The sequence below is a fragment of the Dreissena polymorpha genome, chromosome 9, assembly GCF_020536995.1.
Source record: "Dreissena polymorpha isolate Duluth1 chromosome 9, UMN_Dpol_1.0, whole genome shotgun sequence".
In the NCBI taxonomy this organism is placed as follows: domain Eukaryota; kingdom Metazoa; phylum Mollusca; class Bivalvia; order Myida; family Dreissenidae; genus Dreissena; species Dreissena polymorpha.
Window position 1 is genome coordinate 73,071,588 of NC_068363.1, and position 26,808 is coordinate 73,098,395.

The 26,808-nt window shown below is 35.6% G+C and overlaps 2 protein-coding genes across 6 annotated transcripts in view; one reads left to right on the forward strand and one right to left on the reverse strand.

Moving 5' to 3' along the window:
• Positions 1-910: 910 nt before the first annotated feature.
• On the reverse strand, positions 911-13,473 carry LOC127844409 (EARP and GARP complex-interacting protein 1-like). 2 transcript variants are annotated; one of them, XM_052374572.1, is made up of 9 exons: positions 13,399-13,473; positions 12,445-12,528; positions 9,737-9,869; positions 7,268-7,412; positions 4,925-5,024; positions 4,255-4,391; positions 3,705-3,872; positions 2,943-3,095; positions 911-2,304 (listed from the first exon to the last, which is right to left on the reverse strand). In XM_052374572.1, the coding sequence occupies exons 1-9, from the start codon at positions 13,438-13,440 to the stop codon at positions 2,130-2,132; spliced, it is 1,137 nt and encodes a 378-aa protein (XP_052230532.1). In that variant the 5' UTR covers positions 13,441-13,473; the 3' UTR covers positions 911-2,129. The 2 variants fall into 2 exon arrangements, with proteins under 2 accessions (XP_052230532.1, XP_052230533.1); XM_052374573.1 differs by having other exon boundaries at positions 2,943-3,154.
• A 140-nt stretch (positions 13,474-13,613) lies between these two features.
• The window catches only part of LOC127844404 (trafficking protein particle complex subunit 12-like), a 28,885-nt gene continuing 15,690 nt past the window's right edge, over positions 13,614-26,808 (forward strand). For 3 of the 4 annotated variants that reach the window (XR_008032709.1, XM_052374555.1, XM_052374557.1), the window contains exons 1-6: positions 13,614-13,679; positions 17,360-18,589; positions 19,494-19,735; positions 20,330-20,446; positions 21,893-22,009; positions 23,286-23,424. Coding sequence is in view for 3 of the 4 variants with exons in the window: in XM_052374555.1 (XP_052230515.1) it covers positions 17,380-18,589; positions 19,494-19,735; positions 20,330-20,446; positions 21,893-22,009; positions 23,286-23,424 (1,825 nt within the window). In the remaining variant the exon portion in view is untranslated. Of the gene's footprint in view, positions 13,680-15,701; positions 15,733-17,359; positions 18,590-19,493; positions 19,736-20,329; positions 20,447-21,892; positions 22,010-23,285; positions 23,425-26,808 lie in introns of those variants that run through there. The other variant, XM_052374556.1, reaches the window with a different exon arrangement.

The window sequence follows — 26,808 nt, forward strand, 5'->3', positions numbered from 1 at the left end:
CAAAAACTTTAACCAAAACTTTAACCTTCTTCATATCTTTTGCAATATTGAACATAGCAACTTGATATTTGGCATGCATGTGTATTTCATCCTTCAAGGTCAAAAGTAAAAAAATACAATCCAAGGGAAGTAATAAGCTTTAAAAGGGAGATCATTTAACCTGCCAAATGATATATTGAAATTTTATTTCAATGCGGCGCAATAGGGGGCATTGTGTCTCTGACAAACACATCTCTTGTTTTAAATATAAATATAATCATTAATTTATAACTGAATATATAACAAAACAATGGTGTCTTTGACACAGGTATGTTATTGTTGGCATTAAGGTAATTAGTATCAGAACATTTTGAGATAGCATTTATACAGAAATATTTACATAAAGTATGAAAAATATGTTCAGATATTTTGAGCAATTTTAGTAACCATGTAAGAAGCCAATCATAGAAAAGGCCTTTGGACAACCCCCCCCCCCCCCCAAGTAGAGTGTAATAAACTGCATTTTCTTGTAAAATGTCTTACAGGAAACACCACCCAACATACTAATTATGTGTGTAACATATACCAGTTGAAGGTCACACCACCAGAAATTTATGAACATTTAAATGTTACCACCCCTAATATTTCACCGGGCTCATAAGATGAGCTGTATTAAAAAAGTTAAGAACATGTACATGCATCTCCCTGCATTATAATGCACATGTGAAGATTTCAAACTGGTAATATAATATAATGAATCTGATTTTAGCTCTCACAATGTGAGTATTATATATCCAAATAAAAACTGCAAATATATATATATATAAATATATAAATATATATATATATATATATATTACAATAATTTCTTATACAGCTTATTTATACATGTGCACAACTGTATCCATAATTTCATATCAATAACAATCTGTAACAGTGTTATATTTTATTTTCCAACACATACCTATAGTAAAAATACGCATTATATTTTAAGGAATGTTAAATTATTCTCGCAAAATGCACACTAGTTGCTACATAACAAAGATGAAGGCATAACAATGCATAATATGAATGAATATGCTTTAATAACAAGTTCTTAATAGACATATTAATTGTAATCACCTTTATTTTTATTTACAGGTGTATTTCAAATTAAATGGATGCACTTTTTTGAGAAATTCAAAAACAAACTTCACAATGCTCATCTGACAGTAAATGGTTCAACTCATAGCAAGATAAAGTAAACATTTGTTTGTATTGCACACCCCCCTATTCCATGAATCAACAATATAGCAAACAATAGCAAAATCAATTCTCTCAGAATCAAAACTTAACTTAATGCAAATAAAAGCAATATAACCTCCAAGATCAATGTTTACCTCAAGTCTAAAATTCAACATTAAAGGCCTATAAAAGGTGACGATCCATAATTATTACCACTTTTTAAATATTTGTTGCATATTTCTTAATAAAGGTTATCAAAAAATAATATATATATATATATATATATATATATATATATATGCTATAGGAAATTACCATACAAAATGAGCAATACAACTTGTTTTTGAGCTTAAAATACAGTGTCCTCCAAGTCTATTGTGTTTACAAACAATCAGTTTATTTACATCGCTGTTAACTCAATCATGCCGAGCGATTTTGAGCGGTTTTCAATTTTTTATTAGTCGGCACAAGACATTGTGTTAGTCGGCACAAGACATTGTGTATCATGTGAGCATGTCAAGAGTGAAGAGGCCAGACATTCAAAACAAAAATGGAGTCAAGTTCAAAGAGAAAATGTATACTCTCGCTAGAAGTTTGTACTACGTCATCAATATATGCGTACTTTATGAAAGAAACTAAGGAGCATCGGAGATAGCGAAAATGTACAGAAATTGCAAAGTTGTATACATTTCTTCAAATAATGAAACGGGTATATCTTCCATAATTCTTGACGTTTTACCTAAGCTGCGTTATTATCATTTTTTATGCAAGAGAACTGAAATTCGGTATAAATTAGACCAGTTTATATGCATAATAATTGGATTTGTCACCTTTTCCGAGCCTTTAAAACATGCAGACCAACATCAATGCACTCTACACAAACAAACATTTTCACGATTTACACAGGCCAACCAAACTTGTTTCCTTTATAACAATATCTTGTATTTCTCTGCGCGTGGCACTCTGTTGATAACCAGTCTGCCATCATAACTTAGAGAAGCAAACACCCAAGGGTCAGCCGTGGACCAGTCCACTGTGTATACACTGTCCTCGTGTTCTTCGTAAGTCGCAATAACCCCGTCTTCCTGGGGATTTGATCCCCTGAAATTAAAAATGGAATGTTCCAAAGATTGCTTGGACCACGAGAATCAGTAATGATCATTGGAACTTACGCCTGAAAGGATTAATATGATTTTCAATAGTTTTCTTTGACTAAGATCCTGTGAAATAATTAGAATGTTCAAAAGGCTTCTTTGGTAATTAACCTGTGAAATAATAAATGGAATCTTCTTAAAGCTTTTTTGAAAATCAATATTTAAAATATTCAATATAATGTTTTTAAGGCTTCTTTGACAAAGAAAATGTTTGCATGATAGAAGGAATATTCCAAAGATATGTTTGACTATGAAATTCTGAAATGATAACTGCCATGTACAAAATGTAGCTTTTACAACATTTTGCATCCCGCAAGGAGTTACAACAAAACATTAATGGATTTGATTTTTAATATAGAGCCCTGGCCCTTATTTATAAATGATAACACAAATTTTGTTTTCAAGTTTTGAACTGATATGGTAAAATTCCTTTTTTTTTCTCTCTAAAATCAGAAATCCGTGAATTTACGTGTCCACAGAAAAGGCTTTTGTTAAAAAACCTTGAAATTTCATGCAGACAAATACAAACATTACTAAAAGATAAGACAACCCCCCCCCCCCTGTAAAGGTACTATGCAGGCCTACTCCGTATCATCATTATCCTCATCGTCACGTTCCACGAGATTCCCGTACGGTTCTGAGGACAGCGAGACGATGTTGTTGAGGACCACGCGACTGTCACTGCTCGAGGAGAGGATGAGCTGGTCGTGGAACCGGTTGTAACGAACTGACCACACCCTTGGACAATGAACACATGGCAATTCGGACAATGGAAGCATCTTAATTTAAGCCGTGCCCTGTGAAAACGGGGTTTAATGCACGTGTATAAAGTTTTGAAACAAAATTAGCCTGTGCAGTCTGCACCTAAACTGGAATTTCGCTAAGAAGAGACTTTGTACAAACAAAAATACCATAAAGACAGACATTGTTGTCCCTGATTAGCCTGTGCTGACTGCAAAAACTAATCTGGGACAACAATTTACGCAAATGCATTAAACCATGCTTTCAGAGAGTGAGGGTGATTTTAAAGAACTGTTAATACTTCAGTCTGAGTTAAGTTCAGGTTGTGCAAACAAACGGGCTGTGATGACCAAAACTGCTTACCTCAGTACTGGCAGAGATGAAAATCATGCCATTGTGACAAACAATAAGGGTATATTATTTCTTTATCTGCAGAAAGAGTAAAAACCTGTTGGATCTTAAAATTTCTTATTGCATTATTTAAATTTTGTTGGGCTTGGTTGACAAGCAGTAAATGATTGTGATAACAGTAAGTCAATGACAAAAACTTTGATTTCTCATGAGTTAGCCAAAAAGTATTTTTAAGAATACAGCAAAAGTCCTTACCAATGGGAATGATCTGACAGGACTTTCAATGGCTCAGTAACATTTCTGACATCCCAGAATTTGACCTTGCAGTCATCCCCACAGCTCAATAAGTAGTACTGCTTATTTGGATTGAAGTCTAGATCACGTACCAGCTGCCCATGGGCATTGTCTATTACATAGGTCTGTCTGAAGAAAATGAATATAAATTCATGCAGGCCAATCTATCAATACAGAAAATTTAATTTTGATGACATCTCATTGAATACCCAGTAAACTTTTTATAGATCATTATATGTAGCACACGTGCACAAGTTTGTTTTTAAAAAATAATATGCCTTGCAATCAATGTTATAGTTATGAAGACATTATAGATAAAGAGTGCTCCATGGTCACACAGATAGTTTTGCAAATTAAAAAAAAAGATTAGAAAGAAATAATCAGACACGAAACAAACCATGTTTGAAACTCTATGTACAACGTATTTGTTCTTAAAAACATGAGTTTCGTACAAAAAATTGTTGCTCAGAATAGAAATACACAAGAATAGATGACATATGCATGCACATACTGCATGTTGCGTATATCCCAGCCCCGGATGCATGTATCGTTGGCTGTTGCAATCTGAACACAGTTGTGATGAGGGTCCCAACTACAGCATGTCATCCTTGGTTGACCCTTGGCCTCAAGGCCTGCTGAGCTGGACATCTGAATACAACAAGAACAACAAGACTATTGTCAAGCAATTTGGTCCCCTACCGATGAAACTCCACCATTGTAAGAATTTTTTTTTTTATCTGTTGCCATAGCAACCAGATTTTTTGACGTAGGAACAAAATGAAATGACGTGCATAATCTCCATATTGCCATCTAGCCATGTTTCAAGTTTCATGAAAAAATATGAAGAGCTTTTAAAGTTATCACAGGATCCAGAAAAGTGTGACAGACTGACTGACTGACTTAATGACGGACACACAAAGCGCAAACCATAAGTCCCCTCTGGTTTCACCGGTAGGGGACAATAACTAAATGGAATTATTATTTACCATCTTCATATAAAAGGTTTAAATTCACTTGCAGGATATATTATTTAATCATAGATATCTCATTCATTGTTATACATTTTTAGTGTCTTGATATAAAATGTTTTGATCTACTATACGGGATTCCATTAGATTTAGTTATTCGTACATTAGATATTATTTGTGAAAACATGGGAACAAGTTCCATTACAGCGGTACCTTGGCTGAGCTGCCGTTGGTGTCTATATCCCAGAGGACAATGTGCGAATCTGCAAGCCCAACAATGGTGCAACCATCTCCAGTTGGATGCCACATTACACTGTGCATAGAGGGGGAATGAATGTAAGTGAGTTGGGTTTAACATGTAATTGAGCCGTGCTCAGGAAAACCAGACTTAATGCATTTGCGTAAAATTGTCAATCCAGATTGGCCTCTGAAAATTGTCAATCCAGATTAGCCTCTGAAAATTATCAATCCAGATTAGCCTCTAAAAATTATCAATCCAAGTAAGTCTCTGAAAATTGTCAATCCAGATTGGCCTCTGAAAATTGTCAATCCAAGTTAGTCTCTGAAAGTTATCAATCCAGATTAGCCTCTGAAAATTGTCAACCCAGATTAGCCTCTGAAAATTATCAATCCAGATAAGCCTCTAAAAATTATCAATCCAGATTAGCCTCTAAAAATTATCAATCCAGATTAGCCTCTAAAAATTGTCAATCCAGATTAGCCTCTGAAAATTGTCAATCCAGATTAGCCTCTAAAAATTGTCAATCCAGATTAGCCTCTAAAAATTATCAATCCAGATTAGCCTCTAAAAATTATCAATCCAGATTAGCCTCTAAAAATTATCAATCCAGATTGGCCTCTGAAAATTATCAATCTAGATTAGCCTCTAAAAATTATCAATCCAGATTGGCCTCTGAAAATTATCAATCCAGATTAGCCTCTGAAAATTGTCAATCCAGATTAGCCTCTGAAAATTGTCAATCCAGATTAGCCTCTGAAAATTGTCAATCCAGATAAGCCTCTGAAAATTGTCAATCCAGATTAGCCTCTGAAAATTGTCAATCCAGATTAGCCTCTGAAAATTGTCAATCCAGATTAGCCTCTGAAAATTGTCAACCCAGATTAGCCTCTGAAAATTGTCAATCCAGATAAGCCTCTGAAAATTGTCAATCCAGATTAGCCTCTAAAAATTGTCAATCCAGATAAGCCTCTAAAAATTATCAATCCAGATTGGCCTCTAAAAATTGTCAATGCAGATTAGCCTCTGAAAATTGTCAATCCAGATTAGCCTCTAAAAATTGTCAATTCAGATTAGCCTCTAAAAATTGTCAATCCAGATTGGCCTCTAAAAATTGTCAATGTAGATTAGCCTCTGAAAATTGTCAATCCAGATTAGCCTGTGAAAATTGTCAATCCAGATTGGCCTCTAAAAATTGTCAATACAGATTGGCCTCTAAAAATTGTCAATCCAGATTGGCCTCTGAAAATTGTCAATCCAGATTGGCCTCTAAAAATTTCAATCCAGATTGGCCTCTGAAAATTGTCAATCCAGATTACATGTAGCCTCTGAAAATTGTCAATCCAGATTGGCCTCTGAAAATTATCAATCCAGATTAGCCTCTAAAAATTGTCAATCCAGATTAGCCTCTAAAAATTATCAATCCAAGTTAGTCTCTGAAAATTGTCAATCCAGATTAGCCTCTGAAAATTATCAATCCAGATTAGCCTCTGAAAATTGTCAATCCAGATTAGCCTCTGAAAATTATCAATCCAAGTTAGTCTCTAAAAATTGTCAATCCAGATTAGCCTCTGAAAATTGTCAATCCAGATAAGCCTCTAAAAATTATCAATCCAAGTAAGTCTCTAAAAATTGTCAATCCAGATTAGCCTCTGAAAATTGTCAACCCAGATTAGCCTCTAAAAATTGTCAATCCAGATTAGCCTCTGAAAATTGTCAATCCAGATTAGCCTCTGAAAATTGTCAATCCAGATTGGCCTCTAAAAATTGTCAATCCAGATTAGCCTCTGAAAATTATCAATCCAGATTAGCCTCTAAAAATTGTCAATCCAGATTAGCCTCTGAAAATTGTCAATCCAGATTAGCCTCTAAAAATTGTCAATCCAGATTGGCCTCTAAAAATTGTCAATCTAGATTAGCCTCTGAAAATTGTCAATCCAAGTTAGCCTCTGAAAATTGTCAATCCAGATAAGCCTCTAAAAATTGTCAATCCAGATTAGCCTCTGAAAATTGTCAATCCAGATTAGCCTCTGAAAATTGTCAATCCAGATTTGCCTCTGCAGTCCTTACAAGCTAATTAGGGATGACACTTTCCAACCAAACTGGAATTTTGCTAAGAGGCCTGTGTGGACTGAGTAGGCTTATCAGGTTAAATACCTATCATACATGCATTAAGCCCTGTTTTCCCAGAATTTGGCATTATAATCTTTTGCGAATATTGGAAGAAAACATGTGGACATAGAGCATTTATGTCCACAATAGTAGTTGACAAAACAATAGACATTGACTAACACTTGCAGAGACAAAAAAGACAAAACCTTTTTATATCCCCAAGGTCATTCGCCTCAAGACGGCAGACGAGCTGTAAAGGCTGCATGGAAGACTGATCTTCTGTTGAAATGTCGTCAAAATCAGACGGCAGTTTCCATATGGCTGCTTTCATCTCCGCCCTGCTTTCTGAAGCTTAATATGAGATGCAGCTCATCAAGGAAAGTGTAAACCATAAACATGCCATGATTTAATGTGTTTATAAAAAAATTATTACCTCCCCTTTTAGTGATAATGTAACATGATATCATACTTAAAAAGAAAACACTACATCCAGGCCTAGAAGCATGATTTGATGTTAAGCTTGTTCACAAAATGTTCAATTGAAAATGAAAGTTTCTCTAGACATTTCAGTTTAGGTCCTATGTATATCTTACCTTTCAACACTTGACAAAACATTGCTACCTTGGTATTAACATGTATGTCTGGCACTTCTTTTCAAAACTTTTATCTTCAAAATTTAAGGAAATCCATTTAATTGATAAAGTTGATAAAGTTGCTTAAATCTGATTATTTCAATAAAAACTTTTCCAACAAGTAAATATTGCTACAACAATTATTATGTTTTCCTTAGTAATCAATAAACACTTAAGTTCTTATACATCTTAACTGAAGTTCACAAAAGCACAACTAAGGTAAAGTTTTCCCTAGAGAGCTTTGTGACCCTGCAATTGCAGGCTTACTAAGGCCCTGATGTTGCAGGCTTACTCACTACAGGCCCTGATGTTGCAGGCTTACTCACTACAGACCCTGGTGTTGCAGGCTTACTCACTACAGGCTCTGATGTTGCGTGCTTACTCACTACAGGCCCTGGTGTTGCAGGCTACCTCAGTACAGGCCCTGGTGTTGCAGCCTTACTCACTACAGGCCCTAGTATTGCAGGTTTACTCACTACAGGCCCTGGTGTTGCAGGCTTACTCACTACAGGCCCTGGTGTTGCAGGCTTACTCACTACATGCCCTAGTATTGCAGGTTTACTCACTACAGGCCCTGGTGTTGCAGGCTTACTCACTACAGGCCCTGATGTTGCAGACTTACTTGAAACTTGAAACTTGCTAATTTGATGAAACGCCCATTTATATAATTATATTCAATGGCGTTGTACAAAACATTTATATGTACATAATATTGATAAAAAATAAGAGGTATTGATAATATTATGCAGCATTAATTAAAGGATTAATGATCTAAATATGTGTGATATAAATAATAATGCTGTGAGAAACATAAGCAATAAAACAATACCGGCTAAACTATTAAAACACAGTAAAAGCAAAATATTATGTAATAAATTGATATAACTAGGGTTAAGACAATAATTATAATGATTTTTTGAGCCAATATTTGGCAACATAAAGACACTGTTTTTCATTAACTAAAAGGATACGTAAAAAGATATTTCTGCACTCTGGCTGTCGGATCCCACAGCTTTTAGTCACCTGTCACCCTTAAGGACACTTCTTTTGGGATTTAACCTTATTTGAACTATCGTGACTACAAGTCACAAATAGACTGACCAAGTGTGACTACAAGACACAACTTGAAGGTTAAAATTACAGTGTGACTATAAGACACAACTAGAGGGCCTAAGCGTGACTAAAAGACAGCTGGTTGATGTAACTCAATCATTGAGCAAAGAAGCCCTAATGATTCTTGGTTAACAGTCACTTGTACAATAAATATCCTTTTCGAGCAAAGAAACCCGCACAATTTTTACCAGGCCCTGGTGTTGCAGGCTTACTCACTCCAGGCCCTGGTGTTGCAGGCTTACTCACTACAGGCCCTGGTATTGTAGGCTGACTCACTACAGGCCTTGGTGTTGCAGGCTTACTCACTACAGGCCCTGGTGTTGCAGGCTTACTCACTAAAGGCCCTGATGTTGCAGGCTTACTCACTACAGGCCCTGGTGATGCAGGCTTACTCACTACAGGCCCTGGTGTTGCAGGCTTACTCACTACATGCCCTAGTATTGTAGGCTTACTCACTACAGACCCTGGTGTTGCAGGCTTACTCACTACAGGCCCTGATGTTGCAGGCTTACTCACTACATGCCCTAGTATTGCAGGCTTTCTCACTACAGGCCCTGGTGTTGCAGGCTTACTCACTACATGCCCTAGTATTGTAGGCTTACTCACTACATGCCCTGGTGTTGCAGGCTTACTCACTACATGCTCTGGTATTGCAGGTTTACTCACTACAGGCCGATATTTTAGGCTTTCTCACTACAGGCCTTAATATTGCAGGTTTACTCAGTACAGGCCCTAGTATTTCAGGTTTACTCACTACAGGCACTGTAATTGCAGATTTACTCCTTACAGGCCTTGGTATTGCTGTTTTACTCCTTACAGGTACTGGTATTGCAGGTTTACTCACTACAGGCATTGGTATTACAGGTTTACTCACTACAGGCATTGGTATTACAGGTTTACTCACTACAGGCATTGGTATTGCAGGCTTACTTTTGTTGTAGCATGTAGCAAGATGACTCTTATCTAGTGTTGATGCGCTCATGTGCCATATCTCACCCTCTCTGTGCGTGAAAACGTTCTTATTGATAACATTGTTCTCATCATCAAAGTCAATGTGATGAACCTACAAATGAACAAAATTAAATCATTACAAGCAAATACACTGTTATTTTAATAGAAATACAACAATAAGTCCATATTATCATGTCAGCAAGTTTATGTACGTATATTTATAATTTACAACAAGAGCTGTCACCATAGGATGACTTATGCCCCCTATAAACGCTTGATAGAAGTTATGAGCTTTTTTCGAAACCTAAACACAGATTTCGAAACCTAAACGCGGACCCTAAGTTCAAGGTCAAGGTCACAGGGGTCAAAATGTGTGTGCGTATGGAAAGGCCTTGTCCATATACACATGCATACCAAATACATGTATGAAGGTTATATCTCAAGGGACATAGAAGTTATGAGCATTTTTCGAAACCTAAACGCAGATTTCGAAACCTAAACGCTGACCCTAACTTCATGGTAAAGGTCACAGGGGTCAACATTTTTGTGCGTATGGAAAGGCCTTGTCCATATACACATGCATACCAAATATGAAGGTTATAGCTCAAGGGACATAGAAGTTATGAGCATTTTTCGAAACCTAAACACAGATTTAGAAACCTAAACGCGGACCCTAAGTTCAAGGTCAAGGTCGCAGGGGTAAAATTGTTTGTGCGTATGGAAAGGCCTTGTCCCTATACACATGCATACCAAATATGAAGGTAATATCTCAAGGGACATAGAAGTTATTAGCATTTTCAAAACCTAAATGCAGATTTTGAAACCTAAATGCGGACCCTAAGTTCAAGGTCAAGGCCACAGGGGTGAAAATTTTTGTGCGTATGGAAAGGCCTTGTCAATATAGGCATATACACATGCATACCAAATATGAAGGTTATATCTCAAGGGACATAGAAGTTATGAGCATTTTTCGAAACCTAAACGCAAAGTGTGACGGACAGACAGACAGACGGACAGTCCGAACACTATATGACCCCTTTTATTCGAAAGGGGGCATACAAACAGATCAATCTACGAATGCTACATGAAGGTTTGACTGTCTATGAGCATAACTGCAGGGCTTCCCCTGGCTCAAAAATTTCTTTAGCCAACATTTTAGCCAATTGGATTTTTTTGTAGCCAAATTTTAGAAACTGTAGCCAAAGTTTTAGCCAAGCATTTGGGACCGCCTCGTGAAAGTCTAGGGGTGTAAGAACACAAATAACTACAATATGAAGCTTAAATATATTTATTACTATAATCATCCTTTTAAAATATTGAACATAACAGAATATCAGTTTATAACAAAAAACATTTATAGATATGCATACATCTAGATATACATACATCAATGTAATAATCATACTTTTATTCTACATAACAGAATATCAGTTTATACATAAATCATAAGCACATGTTCAGTTCACATTGTTAACAAAATAAGCACATTTTCATTATATTAAAGATATTCATTCTTGAGCACATATTTCAATCTTTGCAAAACATAACAGTTGATCAAGACTAAAGATGCTTTTTGGTCATTTGGATATGATATACATTAGCTTTGACAGCTTCTGTTGTTAAAACATTTTCTGTAAGTGGTGGATGATTTCTAGGCTCAAATAAATGAATGTTTTTCACACATATTTCTTGACAGAAAGGCCTAGATAATTGCCACCATCTATTCTAGTTGCCTGAAATATGATAAAACATAGTTTTACAAACTATCAACAACAAACCAACACATAAATGTCCGTATCTTTAAATGTCCGAATTTTTAACATATCCGAAATATACCGGTATTACAACGAGTGAATGGTATACTTTTTATTTCCGAAATTGTTGGTTTCTTAATCAAACTTTACCTTTCCCAAAATATTATAATAATGAAACTAATAAACAGAAATGCTCTCAAATTCCTGTTGAAACAAGATTTCACGTGTTTTTGTGAAGAAATAGTTTTTTGTTAAATGCTTTTGCCAAGTCCGTGGTATTGACATAATGTTCGATAACACCTTTTGTTTTCACACCAGCAAGCGTTCTATACATAGATGGTGACGTCACTGCCAGTACACAATGCACCAGCAAGTTTCCTTTGTTTCGATGACCGGTTCTGACCGGTGTTGCTGCAGACTGCGTATCAAATTTTCTGGTTAATAACACGATGATGTATTGACGCACAGTCGACGGTTTAAAGAGTTTACTATCTGGGATGGTACTTGACAGGCAAAAAACGTTTCGCCGAGCATTTCCCCAACCGTGAATTTTATTCGCCGAATTTTAAATAACGTTTTGCCGAGCATTTTCGCCAACCGAGAATTTTATTCGCCGAATTTGCGAAATTTTCGCCAACAGCGAATTTGGCGAACGACAGCGGAAGCCCTGAAATGTATATAAAAAAAGGAAGAACCATCTATAAATGATAGATGTGGCTTTTTATGGGCATACATGTATATAAAACAGAAGGTCCATCTATATATGCAAAGTCACAATGTGACTGTCTATGGCATTGTAGATCATTAATGCTTTTTTTTTAAATACATAACTAATAGAAGTATGTAAGAACCAAGCCTGAAACCCACTGTAACACTAACAAAACAAGATAGCATAAACTTGACATGTATACTAGTATTTGCATTATAAAATACCTGATTTTCTTGTCGTAGTGACTGCGTGCCAACTAGAAACCGTATTTGGTCTGCTTCTGCCGCCTGGGCACATAATGCCCTTGCCTACAAATATTTCCATGTATATGTTTTCAATAGAATATGCTTTTTTATCAATGACCAAATAATATTTGTAATGCTGCAGGGCTCAACATTAAGGAAGTTAGACTTTAAGGAACAACAGATATTTGATCCAGGGAAGCTACAAAATAATTTCCTGGTCTGATGTTGTTTTTTCTTATACAAGCCATTAAAATTGGTTTAAAAACATGACATTTGTCTTATTTTTGTTTGTAAAAAAGTAGTTTCCATTCAAATAAAAAGTATGACAAGGCCAAATAATTTCCACATGATCCTTTCCATCTCAGAAGCAAAGTGTAAATGGCTAAATGCAACATGCATAAAACCAACACGGCATGCTAGTAACTCGCAGTCTGTTCAGGTTTTATGCTCTTTGCTGCTCATTTATAATAGTACATTATGGTGGAAAACAAAACCTTAAATTTTTAATCCTGTAAGAAACGTTTTAAATGTTATTTGATCTTCTAAGTTACTACAAATACGTCAAAGTGTGTATTTGACTCTAATTGGTAAAGTTTTAGTAACTTTAACAAGAATTTTGTCTTTAATTCCAAAATGGATGTGAAATGTGGTATAATGCATTTATAGAGGATATTCCAAAGATTCAAAGCAGCTCTGTGTTCAGTCAGTTTTTAATAAGGTGTGTTTGTAAGAAGCATTATAATGGTTGACAGAATGCTTTGTAAGTTTGTGTCATTTAACAATGTTAAATTAAAAAAAAATCGCGAAAATATATGGCAACTATTTATAAATCAAATAAGACAGATACAATTAACAATTTCACTTTAAAATAACTAAATAAATATTATGTCCAAGTTATTTATTGATTATTTTTCATAATAAAGATCAAATCACTGGAAATTCAAGTCCATAAATAACAGGGGCTTCGTCTTCCATATTTTTCACTTATGGCATATGTCGTAAAACACTGACAACATATCAATATTAATATCATGTTGCTATTTGTAATTTAATCGCTTAACTAGTTTAAATGTGATAAAGTAACTTTATGAATCGAAATTTACTGGAGTTCGATGACTTAAAAACTTTTTTTATTTTTTTTATTGTTTTTTTTTTGCAACCGTAAACTGTCTGACAGCTTGTTCAGAACTACAGAAGGGGGACGATTAGATTGTGTTTGTATTTTGTGACTGTTATTCTTTGTAATTGGCAAGAGTGATGTAAAGATTGTCCCTAAACGTTTTCATTGACTGTGACTTAACTTTGAGAAAATATAAATCACAACACTTCTAATTAAGTCTTACATTTTGAGCCTGACATAGTGGCAATATTCAAACTCCCACTGTCCCAGCTACAAAATCCAACAAGATTTAAGCATAAGAGGAGAACTTCAGTATGACACTGTTACTGAAAATTAACAAACAGTAACAACAACCTTTTTTAAGCTGACATCATACATGCCAGACGTCCTGATCTTGACTGAACAGTCATGCTTTTGGGGTCCCAATGAGACGCAATTTGTCCTGACATTCGTGAAAACAACGTACGTTCTATAAGGTCACAACACAATTCGCTATTTAAGCTAAAAACGTACGTTCTATAAGGTCACAACACAATTCGCTATTTAAGCTACGTCTGGCTTAAATTACCATCGCTGTTCCCTTTATTGCCCCTATTAACAAACCATATCTACTAGTCGAGTGATCCAGTGTTGTTTTGTACACCTTATCAGCAATCTATCAGCAAATTATTGATTTTATCAAGCATATACACCATTATGTTTTTATGATAGGGTTGGCTTATTGCCAGAGCTCCAGATAAGAGGAGTATCTGCGTATTTACGCATTGAAAATAGACAAAAACGCATTAAAAATCGTCCCAGTACGTAACAAAACGCAATAAAAATCTTGGTACGTATTTTAAATCAATTAAAGTGTGTAACCGGTTTAACCAATAATCAAGTTGAGTTTTTACTGGAAGTTAACCTTTGAATCAAAAGTAAGTAAATCAAAATAAGCCTGTTTGTGGGTCAAAAAAGGGATGTATTAAGCGACCAGCGGCTCCTGCGGAAATATTTTTAAAGAATGTCTGTTCATATCGTCATTTTAAATTCATTCTGTTTGCATTTAATAATATTTAAAAAAAAAATGTTTCTAGATTAAACACGCCATTTACTTTTTCAATTTTCAATGGAAATGGAAAATACCCTAAATATTCCCAAATACCCTTTATGGCTGAAACAAAGGAGTAAAATACGCTTTAACAATAATATCAGGGGGTGAAATACCCTTTAAACTAAATCCTTATCTGGAGCTCTGCTAATTGCTAGCGATAGATGCATCGTAGTTTATTAAAAGCATACTGCTTTTGTATTTCATGACCCAAATCAAGTCCAAAGATACTATTATGCGGTATTTTACGAATTATACCACCTGAGGCTAAAAAACCTGTCCAAACACCAGTTTTTTTATATCAAACAAATTGAGTGCTTACCGTTGCACTTTGGTGTTTAGCATAAATTTTTATTTCGTTGTTGACTGATGTTCAGAAAATATTTTGTACATATTGCATAAAAAACCTGTCAAAACACGAGTTTTTTATATCAAACAAATTGAGCGCTGGCCAATAAACAGTTGGTGTTTCACATAAATTTTACTTTTGTTTTTGACTGATTTTCAGAAAATACTTTGTACATATTGCATCAATCTAAATTTAGAAATAATTGATGATTGGTTTAATAAATACAGTGCTTGATGAGCGCACATCGTGTAATTCGTGTTGAACATAACACATGCCTCAGGCCCAAATTGGAAATATGGGCCTCATGCCTCACATTTCAGGTTAATGATTCATCTGCATAGTGCACATGTGTGTTTACTTCCGGAAAATGGAGAGCGTCTGTGTTCATGAAATTCTTAAACATATTGATTGTCAATATTTGCCAGAAATTATGAGGAAATTATGAGGTTTTGTAAGTAATATACTGATTACTGTCTACAGAAAAGGTGGCATGATTGATCGTTTGTGGTGTCCTGTTTTTGGTCAAATGTCCCGACATTTTTAATGGAATGTCTTGATTTGGATCTAAAAATTTCTGGCATATATGCTGACTTATCTGCCTCAAGTTTATTTGATGTAGATGTCTGCACTTGCTTTCAACTAAGAATTTTTTTTGCAGCCGGATTAAGGTTATAAAACCTGGCAGACATGCTGTCAGGCAATTATTGGGTAAATAACTGTTAGACATTGCTTTCAACTTAAAGTAAAACATAAATAAAGTAATTAACACTAAATGGGCGTGGAATTTCTTTGCTATACATATGGCATACAGATCTCCGATAGTCAATACAATATTTTTAGAGTGTCTCTTTATTTTCAAACGCCTGTATTTTGTGTTTCTAAATTTTTGGACACCAATATACAAATTTAAATAATGTTTGTATCAAAATTTTCAGTCACAAAATAAAATTAATTTAGTGTCCAAAAAAGGGAGTAATTTCAGTATTTAGTTAGGCTAATCAGTATGGAAATTGTAAGATCATTTGTCCCAATATCACTGCATTTAAATGACAAGGTCAAGTGTAACAAAAAACAAGGTCACCATGTCAAATCCTAGAAAACTCTCGTTTTCACTCTAGAAGCCAAGTGTATGACTCATGATGAAATTTGGTCAGAATGATTATCTTTACATTATCAAGGCAAAAATCTAATTAAGGTTTCATGTGTCCAAATAAAAGGTCTCTAGGTCAATTTTTTTTTAAACCTTGTTTCCAATTGAATCATCATTTACAATTCAATATTGATGAAACCTGGCTAGAATGATTATTTTGATATTGACCAAGTTTTAATCTAGGTCAATTTGGTTAAGGGTAAAACCTAGTATCAAATAAAGTACAAGGGGCTGCTAACAATGGGGCAGAATTGACAGTGGGACAGGTCAGGTGACATTTTATGATAAATTGCTTACTGGGTAAGCCTAGAAATATCGTAATCTTTACTTGTATTTAAAGCTTTTTAGCATTGTGATTGCATTTGCCATTGAATGATTGCATAAATAAATAAACAATTCAAAAGATTTTCGTTTCACACTCTTTGTGTTCACCAGTTTAGAGAGCAGAAGAGGGAAGCTATAAGAACAGTGCTACACCATCCTATTTTGCTCTAGACCTTTCCCGAAGTGGGCTCAGAAACTTTGTCACCTGGTCAATTTTATAACAACCTTGTTACCAATCTAAATGCCCAATTGTTGAAACTTGATCAGAATATTAATCTTGGCTATATTAAGACTTTTTGTCAAGTTGGGTAAAAATATTTGGTCATCGGGTACAATCTTTAAAAAACAACCTTGTTACCACTTTATAAGTCACATTACTGACTCATTCTTCTTATAACTTGGTCAGAATGTTTATTTTGACAATATCGGAACCAAGTTTAAATCTGGTTCAGTGGGTCAAAAGCAACGTAACCTGATAAAATCTTATAAAAATCATTTTACAACTGGAGAAGCCACATACATTAGTACATGTAAATCTTGATGAACCATGGTCAGAATAATAATTATAAGGTAAAGTTTGAACTTTTTTCAAGTGTGGTAAAAAACTAGATCACCAGGTCAAGTCTTCAACAATTATTTTACCTTGAACTTGGTTGATGGCTTTAGGGTCATAATGACTCTCATGTTAATTGTATAAAGTATATTATCAGGTCCAAGAAATCGTATTAGCCATTATATTAGTCCTTATTTACTTAATGCATACCATCTAACCTTATATTTGGACCACAACTGTAAAAAAAAGAAGTTTCTTGTTCAGTTTTTGTTCCAATTTAACATGAACCTGTATTGAATTGTTTTCAGAGCTATCACATGCAAGAAACATGTCACAGGACCCAGAGAATGATAATGTTGCAGACTTCCTCGCTGATGAGACAGAGGAGGAGAAGATATTTCGTGAGCTGACAAGCCACCATAATCTTTCTCCAGGCACTGGAATGAGGCACTCTGAAACCACAGACACTCTGGACTCTGTGTATCTGGAACCCACAGTTACTGAGCTGACTGTTGATGTTGGAAGTAAAGCCAATGAAGAACAATCTAATATCAGCACCAATTTTGAAAATACAACAGTTAGGGAAGGGGCTGTAAATCATTCTTCAGAACATAAAAGTGCACACCCGGTTGGGGAAATAAAACAGCTGCCAGAGGTAACTGTTGAAAACATTGTCTTTTCTGTTGGTGACCAACAAGCTGAAGCAAACTCCCCACCTTCGCTAAGTAAATACTTTGGAAAGGATAGCAATACTGATGATCCTTTTGATTCCAATTTCTTTTCTTCCCTTCCACATATAGAGGAAAATTTGCCAGCTGCTACTAGTATAGAGAATATCATCCATGAAATTGAGACTGAGGAATTCGGTACTGCTAGTAATAAAATTAATGAAAATACTGATGCTATGGCTGATTTGACTCTAAAAGACAATGATGAGTTACTCAGACTTGTAGAAGAGGCAACTAAAAATGTGACACCCACGGAAGAAAACTTGGCAGATTATTATAGCACTGAACAAGAAAAAAATGACTTTGAAAGAACAGAAAGTGTTGACTTTGACTTAGCTTTAGATAATACAGAGCCTGTTGAAACACCTGTGGACATAGAAGAGAAAGACAGATTTGAATCATTTACAGCCGAGATGGCAGAAAATGAAGCATTAGATGCATTGGGAATATCCCCAGCTGCACCGTCTTCCATGAATGAGAAAAATATGACAGAATATTTCCGTCAAACAAGCAACCAGTCTGAAGGTCTGTTCAACCATTTGGCTCGCCAGTCTTCACAACTCAGCGGCTTCTCATCTTCAAGCCAAGAAAAGATCGTCAGTACAACAAACCTAGAGGAAGAAACCGACAGTGAAATAGGAGTCCCTGCATCTGTTGAGAATTCAGATACAAGAATACCAGCTCCTGAGTTACCAGAATCAGAGCCGGCGAAGGTGGAGTCAACTCCCATACACCAGCCTGTGTTCCCTCCCTCAACCACCCTCTCTCCTGTGGAATCATCAGCACACCAACATTTCTTCAAGCACTCAGGTTAATATTCAACCACTATTTTACCTTGTACAGAATACTAGCTTTTCATTTAGTGAGCCATTAATGTGTTAAGCATGAATTAGTACATGTAGCAGTTAATATCCAATCAGAAAAATCTTTTTTTTTATGCCCATGGATCAAAAGATCGGGGGCATATTGTTTTTGGCCTGTCTGTCTGTCATTCATTCATTGTGTGTGTCCGAAAACTTTAACCTTGGTTAAAGTTTTGCAATAACTTTTGCATTATTAAAGATAGCAACTTGATATTTAGCATGCATGTGTATCTCATGGAGCTGCACATTTTGAGTGGTGAAAGGTCAAGGTCATCCTTCAAGGTCAAACATCAAATATATGGCTTCAAAGCGGCACAATAGGGGGCATTGTGTTTCTGACAAACACATCTCTTGTTTAAATTAACATTAAGCGATGTCATAACAATCAATAAGTTCAAATTATTATTCTACTCATGTTTTCTATTGCCAACTTGCATTAAAATAAAATTAAAGCTAACGGGTGTAAGATAGTCCTTTCAGGCATGATGAATGGTCTGAGTAAAGGAAAAATATTCAGTTATACATTTGTAATTGCTTCTTACTGAAACCGCATGAGGTGATACATGTAAAATATTAGCACAGGCAAACAACAGAGGAAACTTTCCACCTAAATAGAAGTTTGCTAAAAAGAAACTTCTTTTCAACAAAAAATACCATAAAAGTTTCATCCTTGATGAGCTTATGTGGATTGCTTAGGGTAATCTGACACCACACTACACACATGCATTAAGCCCTGTTTTCCCATATTGATTCTCATATATATTTGTTTAACTGACAAACTCTGTTTTTAGATGACACCTATCATTATTATATCTTTCATAAGACATTAATCAGAATGCCTTCTGTTGCAGATTCCCTGACAAGCACTGACAACTCGATCAACACATTCCAGAACTTGACAGACGATGCTGCTGGGGATGATAATTTCTTTGTTACCCTTCAGATGAGTGACTCTGACCGACAACACGACTCATGGTTGCCATCGGAAACGACCAAGAGCATCTTGATTGCCATGGCAACACATGTGCAGGGCAGCTACATTCCTGATAGAGGCATGCTTGTCACTCCTGGTCTTGTTGTCACCCAGCCACAGGTGACTACTTTGAGACTTCATTTTAGCTTCTACATAGCACTTTGCCCAACGGTGCTAAACATATTGTGAAGCTCTCACTCAACCAATAGAAATCAAAGTTCAAATGAAAATGAAGATTGTTTGATCAGATCAGATAATATGTTTAGACTTTTTTCCTTTTCATTTTATTGCAGCAGACAATGTTTTAGTCAACACTTATACATACATAATTACTTACCGTGCATGTAGTATGCAGTACTTTGTTGAGACATTCTAAGAATGTGCTCACCAAATAATTGTTGTTCTTTTTTGTGTGCAAATTATGAGTTGCATGGAAATATTTATCAAAGTTTTATATTCTTTTTTTAAGAAGTCAAATATAGAAACATTTAAGTTAGGTGAATTCTTATTGTTAAGCCCTGTATCCATCATTGTACTGGCATAATTTGTTTAAATTGTTTATCTAAAGTTTGTTTGTTTTTGGTATTGTTATTTTGGAACATGTATCATCACTTAACAAAATGTACATATATTATACTGAACTTGTAGATCCTCTATTGCTTGTTTGTAATGAATTCAAGCTCAAGGGTCATTGCTCAGTTCCATCAATTTCAGGGTGACCCAGTTCGTGATCTCGTGTACAAGTACATGGGGGAACAGGAAGCCATGAAACGCAAAGTGCCGACTATTAGCTCTGTCACCCGAGATGTCGATGGACTTGTCAAACTCATGGTATAATACAATGTAGAGCCGCGTTCTGGGAAAACTGGGTTTAAGGCATGAGGGTGAAGGGTCATCCCAAACTGCACAGGCTAATCAGGGACAGGACTTTACGTCCTAAACTGGATTTTCAATTCAAAGTTTCTTACTTTTAACACAAACTTCCATAAAAGGGGGAAGTGTTGTCCATTATTAGCCTGCGCAGACTACACATTTTTGTCCCCTACCGGTGAAACCGGAGGGGACTTATGGTTTGCGCTCCGTCTGTCAGTCTGTCTGTCTGTCCGTCACACTTTTCTGGATCTTTTTATAACTTTAAAAGTTCTTCATATTTTTCATGAAATTTTAAACATGGATAGATGGCAATATGGAGATTATGCATGTCATCTCATTTTGTTCCTATGTCAAGAATTCTGGTTGCTATGGCAACAAATAATATAAAAAATTTTTTTTACTGACAATGGTGGAGTTTCACCGGTAGGGGACAATATGGCTTGGCAATCTCTTGTTTTAAGAATATCAGGTTGAATTATATATATTTGTTGAGTAAATTTCAAAGGAAACTTTTACTCATGAAGTTTTTGCATAGTCCTGATAAGCATAATTGTAGTGAAAGTACGTGTAGATGTCTTGCTCATAACTTTGACATGTATTTTCAGTTGGTTTTTGTAATAAAATGGCACAAATTATCATAATATCGGGACAAACTTTTTGCATGCAACAACCTTATTGCTCATAGAAAAGTCAATGTGACATAGGACACTTGATTTTTGTTGATAGTCTTTATATGTTAATAATGACTGCCGATGTTCATGTGCCTAAGATCTATTTTGCTATTGTGCATTATTAACATTTTTCATTTCGTTTTAAGATGACACGCAGCATCTTTGGTGCTCGCTTTTAGGTCAATATCACAATTGTGAAATAGTCGTTATGTGCTGCAACAATTAAATGGGACTGGTAGATACATGATGTTAAATTGTTTATATTATCATATTAAGTCCATATCATAGCTCATCGATAACACCTGAACCACGGTCAGGGAAAATGGAGTTTAATGCATGTTTAAAGTTTGGTCTCAAATTATAAGGGACGACACTTTTCACTTAAACCTGATTTTTGTTCAAGAGAGACTTCCTTAAAACAGTAAGATTAAAACAAAGCAGAAAGTGTTGTACTGATCCTGGGACAACACTTTACGCACATGCATTAACCCTTTGCATGCTGGGATATTTGTCGTCTGCTAAATTGGTGTCTGCTGAATTTCTAAAATCATCATTTTCTTCACTTTTTTTCAAAGACCACTATCAGAATAGCAAACAGTTTGGATCATGATCAGACGCCACGTTTTGTGGCGTCTGATCTTGATCCAAACTGTTTGCAAAGGCCTTTAAAATTCAGTTCCAGGTTAAAGGGTTAAGCCCCACATTCACAGTGCTTTTTGCATCTATTTTGTAGCAAGCAGGATGCTACAGGGCTGCAATAGACATGACTACTCAGCTCCTCACAGACATTGGTCAGTCAATTGCTATTGCTATGGTAACCCCCACAACACATTCACCAAAGTCATTACAGGTTTGTAAACTTGTCCATATTGTAAAATAAGATATAATCCATTCATCAAGGTTAATAAAACGATGTTCCACTAGCTGTGTGCGAATCTTATGTTTTGAATACCTTTAAAATAAACAAGTTGTTGTGATCGTCACTTAAAACAAGTTGTTGTGATCGTAACTTAAAACAAGTTGTTGTGATTGTAACTTAAAACAAGTTGTTGTGATCATCACTTAAAACAAGTTGTTGTGATTGTAACTTAAAACAAGTTGTTGTGATCGTAACTTAAAACAAGTTGTTGTGATTTTAACTTAAAACAAGTTGTTGTGATCGTCACTTAAAACAAGTTGTTGTGATTGTAACTTAAAACAAGTTGTTTGATTGTAACTTAAAACAAGTTGTTGTGATCGTAACTTAAAACAAGTTGTTGTGATTGTAACTTAAAACAAGTTGTTGTGATCGTCACTTAAAACAAGTTGTTGTGATTGTAACTTAAAACAAGTTGTTGTGATTGTAACTTAAAACAAGTTGTTGTGATTGTAACTGAAAACAAGTTGTTGTGATTGTAACTTAAAACAAGTTGTTGTGATTGTAACTTAAAACAAGTTGTTGTGATTGTAACTTAAAACAAGTTGTTGTGATTGTAACTTAAAACAAGTTGTTGTGATTGTAACTTAAAACAAGTTGTTGTGATTGTAACTTAAAACAAGCTATTGTGATCGTAACTTAAATTAAGTTGTTGTGATCGTAACTTAAAATCCTGTGCTCGGTATATCTGACTTCAGTTGCATTGTGTTAGCAAGTAGTGAACCTCTGTTGCTGTATGATTACTCTGTCAGAACTGTTATTAGGGACTGTTCTTTTGGCCTGGGCTTTTAGAAGATGGTAGGTAGATGAGTTATGATATAAGATCTCTATTGATAGCTTATTCAGAGATTGTTCTGGGCCTAAAACAAATAGAAAACAGTTGTGGTTCATATGTAATACTTGCATAAGGTTATGTTAATTTCAGACTATATTGCTGTTGTGTTCTGAGAAAATGGGGCTTAATGCATGTGCATAATGTGTCGTCCCAGATTAGCCTGTGTAGTCCGCACAGGCTAATCAGGGATGACACTTTCCGCAAAAATTGGATTTTAGTTAAGAAAAGACTTTATTTTAACGAAAAATGTCATAAAAGCGGAAAGTGTCGTCCCTGATTAGCCTGTGCGGACTGCACAGGCTAATCTGGGATGGCACTTTATGCACATGCATTATGCCCAGTTTTCTCAGAACACAACTCATATTGCTGTTGTAGATCTGGCACTGTAGGTTCAGCCTGATGATGAAGCTACGCATGTACAGCATTCTGGAGTCCGAGTTTGCAGCCTTCAAGACCCTTGACACCCCTGACATCTATTATGAGTTTTACCCAACAAACTACCCTGGCAAACGAGGTAGCGTAATGGCATTGCTACTGAGAATAATAATTAAGCCTGTGCTTGAAGGGGTTATATTGTTGTCATTCTGTGGGTAGGTTTATCTACATTAAAATTTGCCAAATGCAAAACATTTTATATTATCCTCCGCCATTGGCGGAGGGATATTGTTTTGGCGTTGTCTGTCTTTCCGTCCATCTTTCCGTTCGTCCGGACCCATATCTTGGAAGTGCTTTGACGGATTTCATTGAAACTTGGTATGAGTATATAAATGGATACTAGGATGATGCACGCCAAATGGCATTGTACACCATCTGTTAATAACAGAGTTATGGCCTTTTGTATCTTGAAAAAATGCTTTTTTGATTGTCAAATATAACATTTTTGTGTCCAGAAACATATTGGCGGGGGATATCAATTTAACGAATTTGCTTGTTTCTCTTTTGATTAAATTGAAACTTCAAGTCTGCCATGGTTGAGAGGTGAAGATGCGTACGGCATTTTTGTCATCCCTATTGATTAACCCTTTACCATTTAGATATGTATTTTTTATGCATTCGTTGTCTCGTAGAAAATTTAATTTAATTAAAGACCTTTCTTACTAAATTCAAGTTTTAAAGGCTTCATTTCCAGCCCTAAGATACTGATGAGCAGCAAACAGCATAAAACCTGAACAGACTGTGAGTTGCTCTCAGGCTGTTCTGGTTTTATGCTGTTTGCACATAGCCATTTTCACTTTGCTTCTATGTGGGAAAAAGTTAACACTTTTCTGAGTTATTTGGCCTAGCATATAAGAGAAAAAGGAGTGCAATGGTATTAGTCATAAAGCAACAAAGCTTGAGTTGTTGATCATTTGGTTCCCAATTACTTAATGACATTCTTGACTTATTATAAGCACATCCCTTGCATATAAGAGAAAAAGGAGTGCAATAATATTAGTCATAAAGTGACAAATCTTGAGTTGTTGATCTTTCGGTCTCCAATTATGCAATGACATTCTGGACTTTAGCACATTCCTTGCTTAACAATTATGTTGGCTTCAGGTGAAAGTGTAACTATCAGTTTCTGTTACGTATTACCTGGGGTTGATATCCTTTTAAGTTTACCAGTTTTATAACTATATCTTAGGTTATATACAAAATATGTAGAAAGCAAAAGAAGTATTATACCCATGTAAATAAAGTTTGGAATGGTGCATATTGTAGTTACTATGTTGTTCGGTTTGTCCACATATAATGTTATACGAATGTGGAGCGACCTTCTGAAACATTTCTCTAGCAAATGATTTGAAACGTGGAATATGTAAATATATGAATATGCAGCATCAAGTGTACAATTGCAAGCCACTTTTTATATAACTGCAAATGAAGTTTGAAAGGGGCTATACTAGTTGGTTTGTATGCATATAATGTCATGAATAAGTGGAGCAAACTACTTTTACCTTTCTCAATGGATTGCATTGGAACTTGAAATATTTTATCACCATGAAGTGTTAAGATGCATGATACTTTATTTTCATACTCAGTGATCTTTTAATTTCATAAGTTTACTGCCCTTGAGTTTAGCAATTTTTAGCTCACCTGAGCACAACGTGCTCATGGTGAGCTTTTGTGATGGCCTTTTGTCCGTCGTGCATCGTCCGTCCGTCGTCAACATTTGCCTTGTGAGCACTCTAGAGGCCACATTTCTTGTCCGATCTTCATGAAACTTGGTCAGAGCATTTGTCCCATTGATACCTCGACTGAGTTTGAAACTGGGTCATGCTGGGTCAAAAACTAGGTCACTAGGTCAAAAAAAAGAAAAACCTTGTGAACACTGTAGAAGTCAGATTTGATGCCCAATCTTCATGTAACTTTGTCAAAATGTTTGTCTTAATGATATGTTGGTTGAGTTTTAAAATGGTTCCGGTCGGTTGAAAAACATGGCCGCCAGGGGGCGGTGCAGTATTCCCTATATTGCTATATAGAGAAACCTTGTGAACACTCTAGAAGTCACAATTTTTGACCAATCATCATGAAACTTGGTCAAAACATTGGTTTCATTGATATCTTGGACGAGTTTGAAAATGGTCCAGATCAGTGAATAAACATGGCGCTAGAGGGCGGGGCAGTTTTCTGAATATGTATATGGTGAAAACATGTGAACACTCTGGAAGTCACATTTTTTGTCCAATCTTCATGAATTTTGGTCAGAACATTTGTTTCCTAGATGCGACGGTTGAGTTCGAAAATGGTTCGAATCGGTAAAAAAACATGGCGGTTAGGGGGGGGGGGGGTCTTTTTCCTTATATTTATCTAGTAAAAACTCTTGTAAACACTCTAGAAGTCACATTTTTTGCCTAATCATCATGAAATTAGGTCAAAACATTGGTAATGTGGATATCTCGGATGAGTTTGAAAATAGTCGTGAACATTTGAAAAACATGGCCGCCAGGGGGTGGGGCAGTTTTCTTTATATGTATATAACAAGATATTAGCGGGAAAAATCTTCTGACCAAGTTTCACGAAGATTGGAAAATAAATGTGGTCTCAAGAGTGTTAACAAGGTTTTACTATAGCCATATAAGGAAAAATGCCCCGCCCCCTGGCAGCCATGTTTTTCAACCAACCGGCATCATTTTTGAACTCTTCCAAGATATTTTTGGGATAAATCTTCTGACCAAGTTTCATGAAGATCCGACAGTAAATGTGGCCTCTAGAGTGTTAACAAGATTTTACTAAAGCCATATAAGGAAAAATGCCCCACCCCTTGGAAGCCATTTTTTTCAAGCAAACAATTATTTTTGAACTCATCCAAGATATCATTGAGACCAATCTTCTGACCAATTTCATGAAGATTGGACAATAAATGTGGCCTCTAGAGTGTTAACAAGGTTTGACTATAGCAATATATAGCCAAATAAGGAAAAATGCCCCGCCCCTGGTGGCCATGTTTTTAAAGCAACCAAAACCATTTTCAAACTCATCTAAGATATCATTAGGACAAATCTTTTGACCAAGTTTCATGATGATCGGAAAATAAATGTGACCTCTAGAGTGTTAACAAGGTTTTACTATAGCCATATAAGGAAAATAGCCCCGCCCCTGTGGGGGCCATGTTTTTCAACCAACCGGCATCATTTTTGAACTCATCCAAGATATTATTGGGATGAAACTTCTGACCGAGTTTCATGAAGATCGGACTATAAATGTGGCCTCTAGAGTGTTAACAAGATTTTACTATAGCCTTATATAGCCATATTATGAAAAATGCCCCGCGCCTTGGCGGCCATGTTATTCAAGCAAACGTAACCATTTTCGAACTCATTCAAGATATCATTAACACAAATCTTCTGACCATATTTCATCAAGATTGGACAATAAATGTGGCCTCTAGAGTGTTAACAAGGTTTTACTAAAGCCA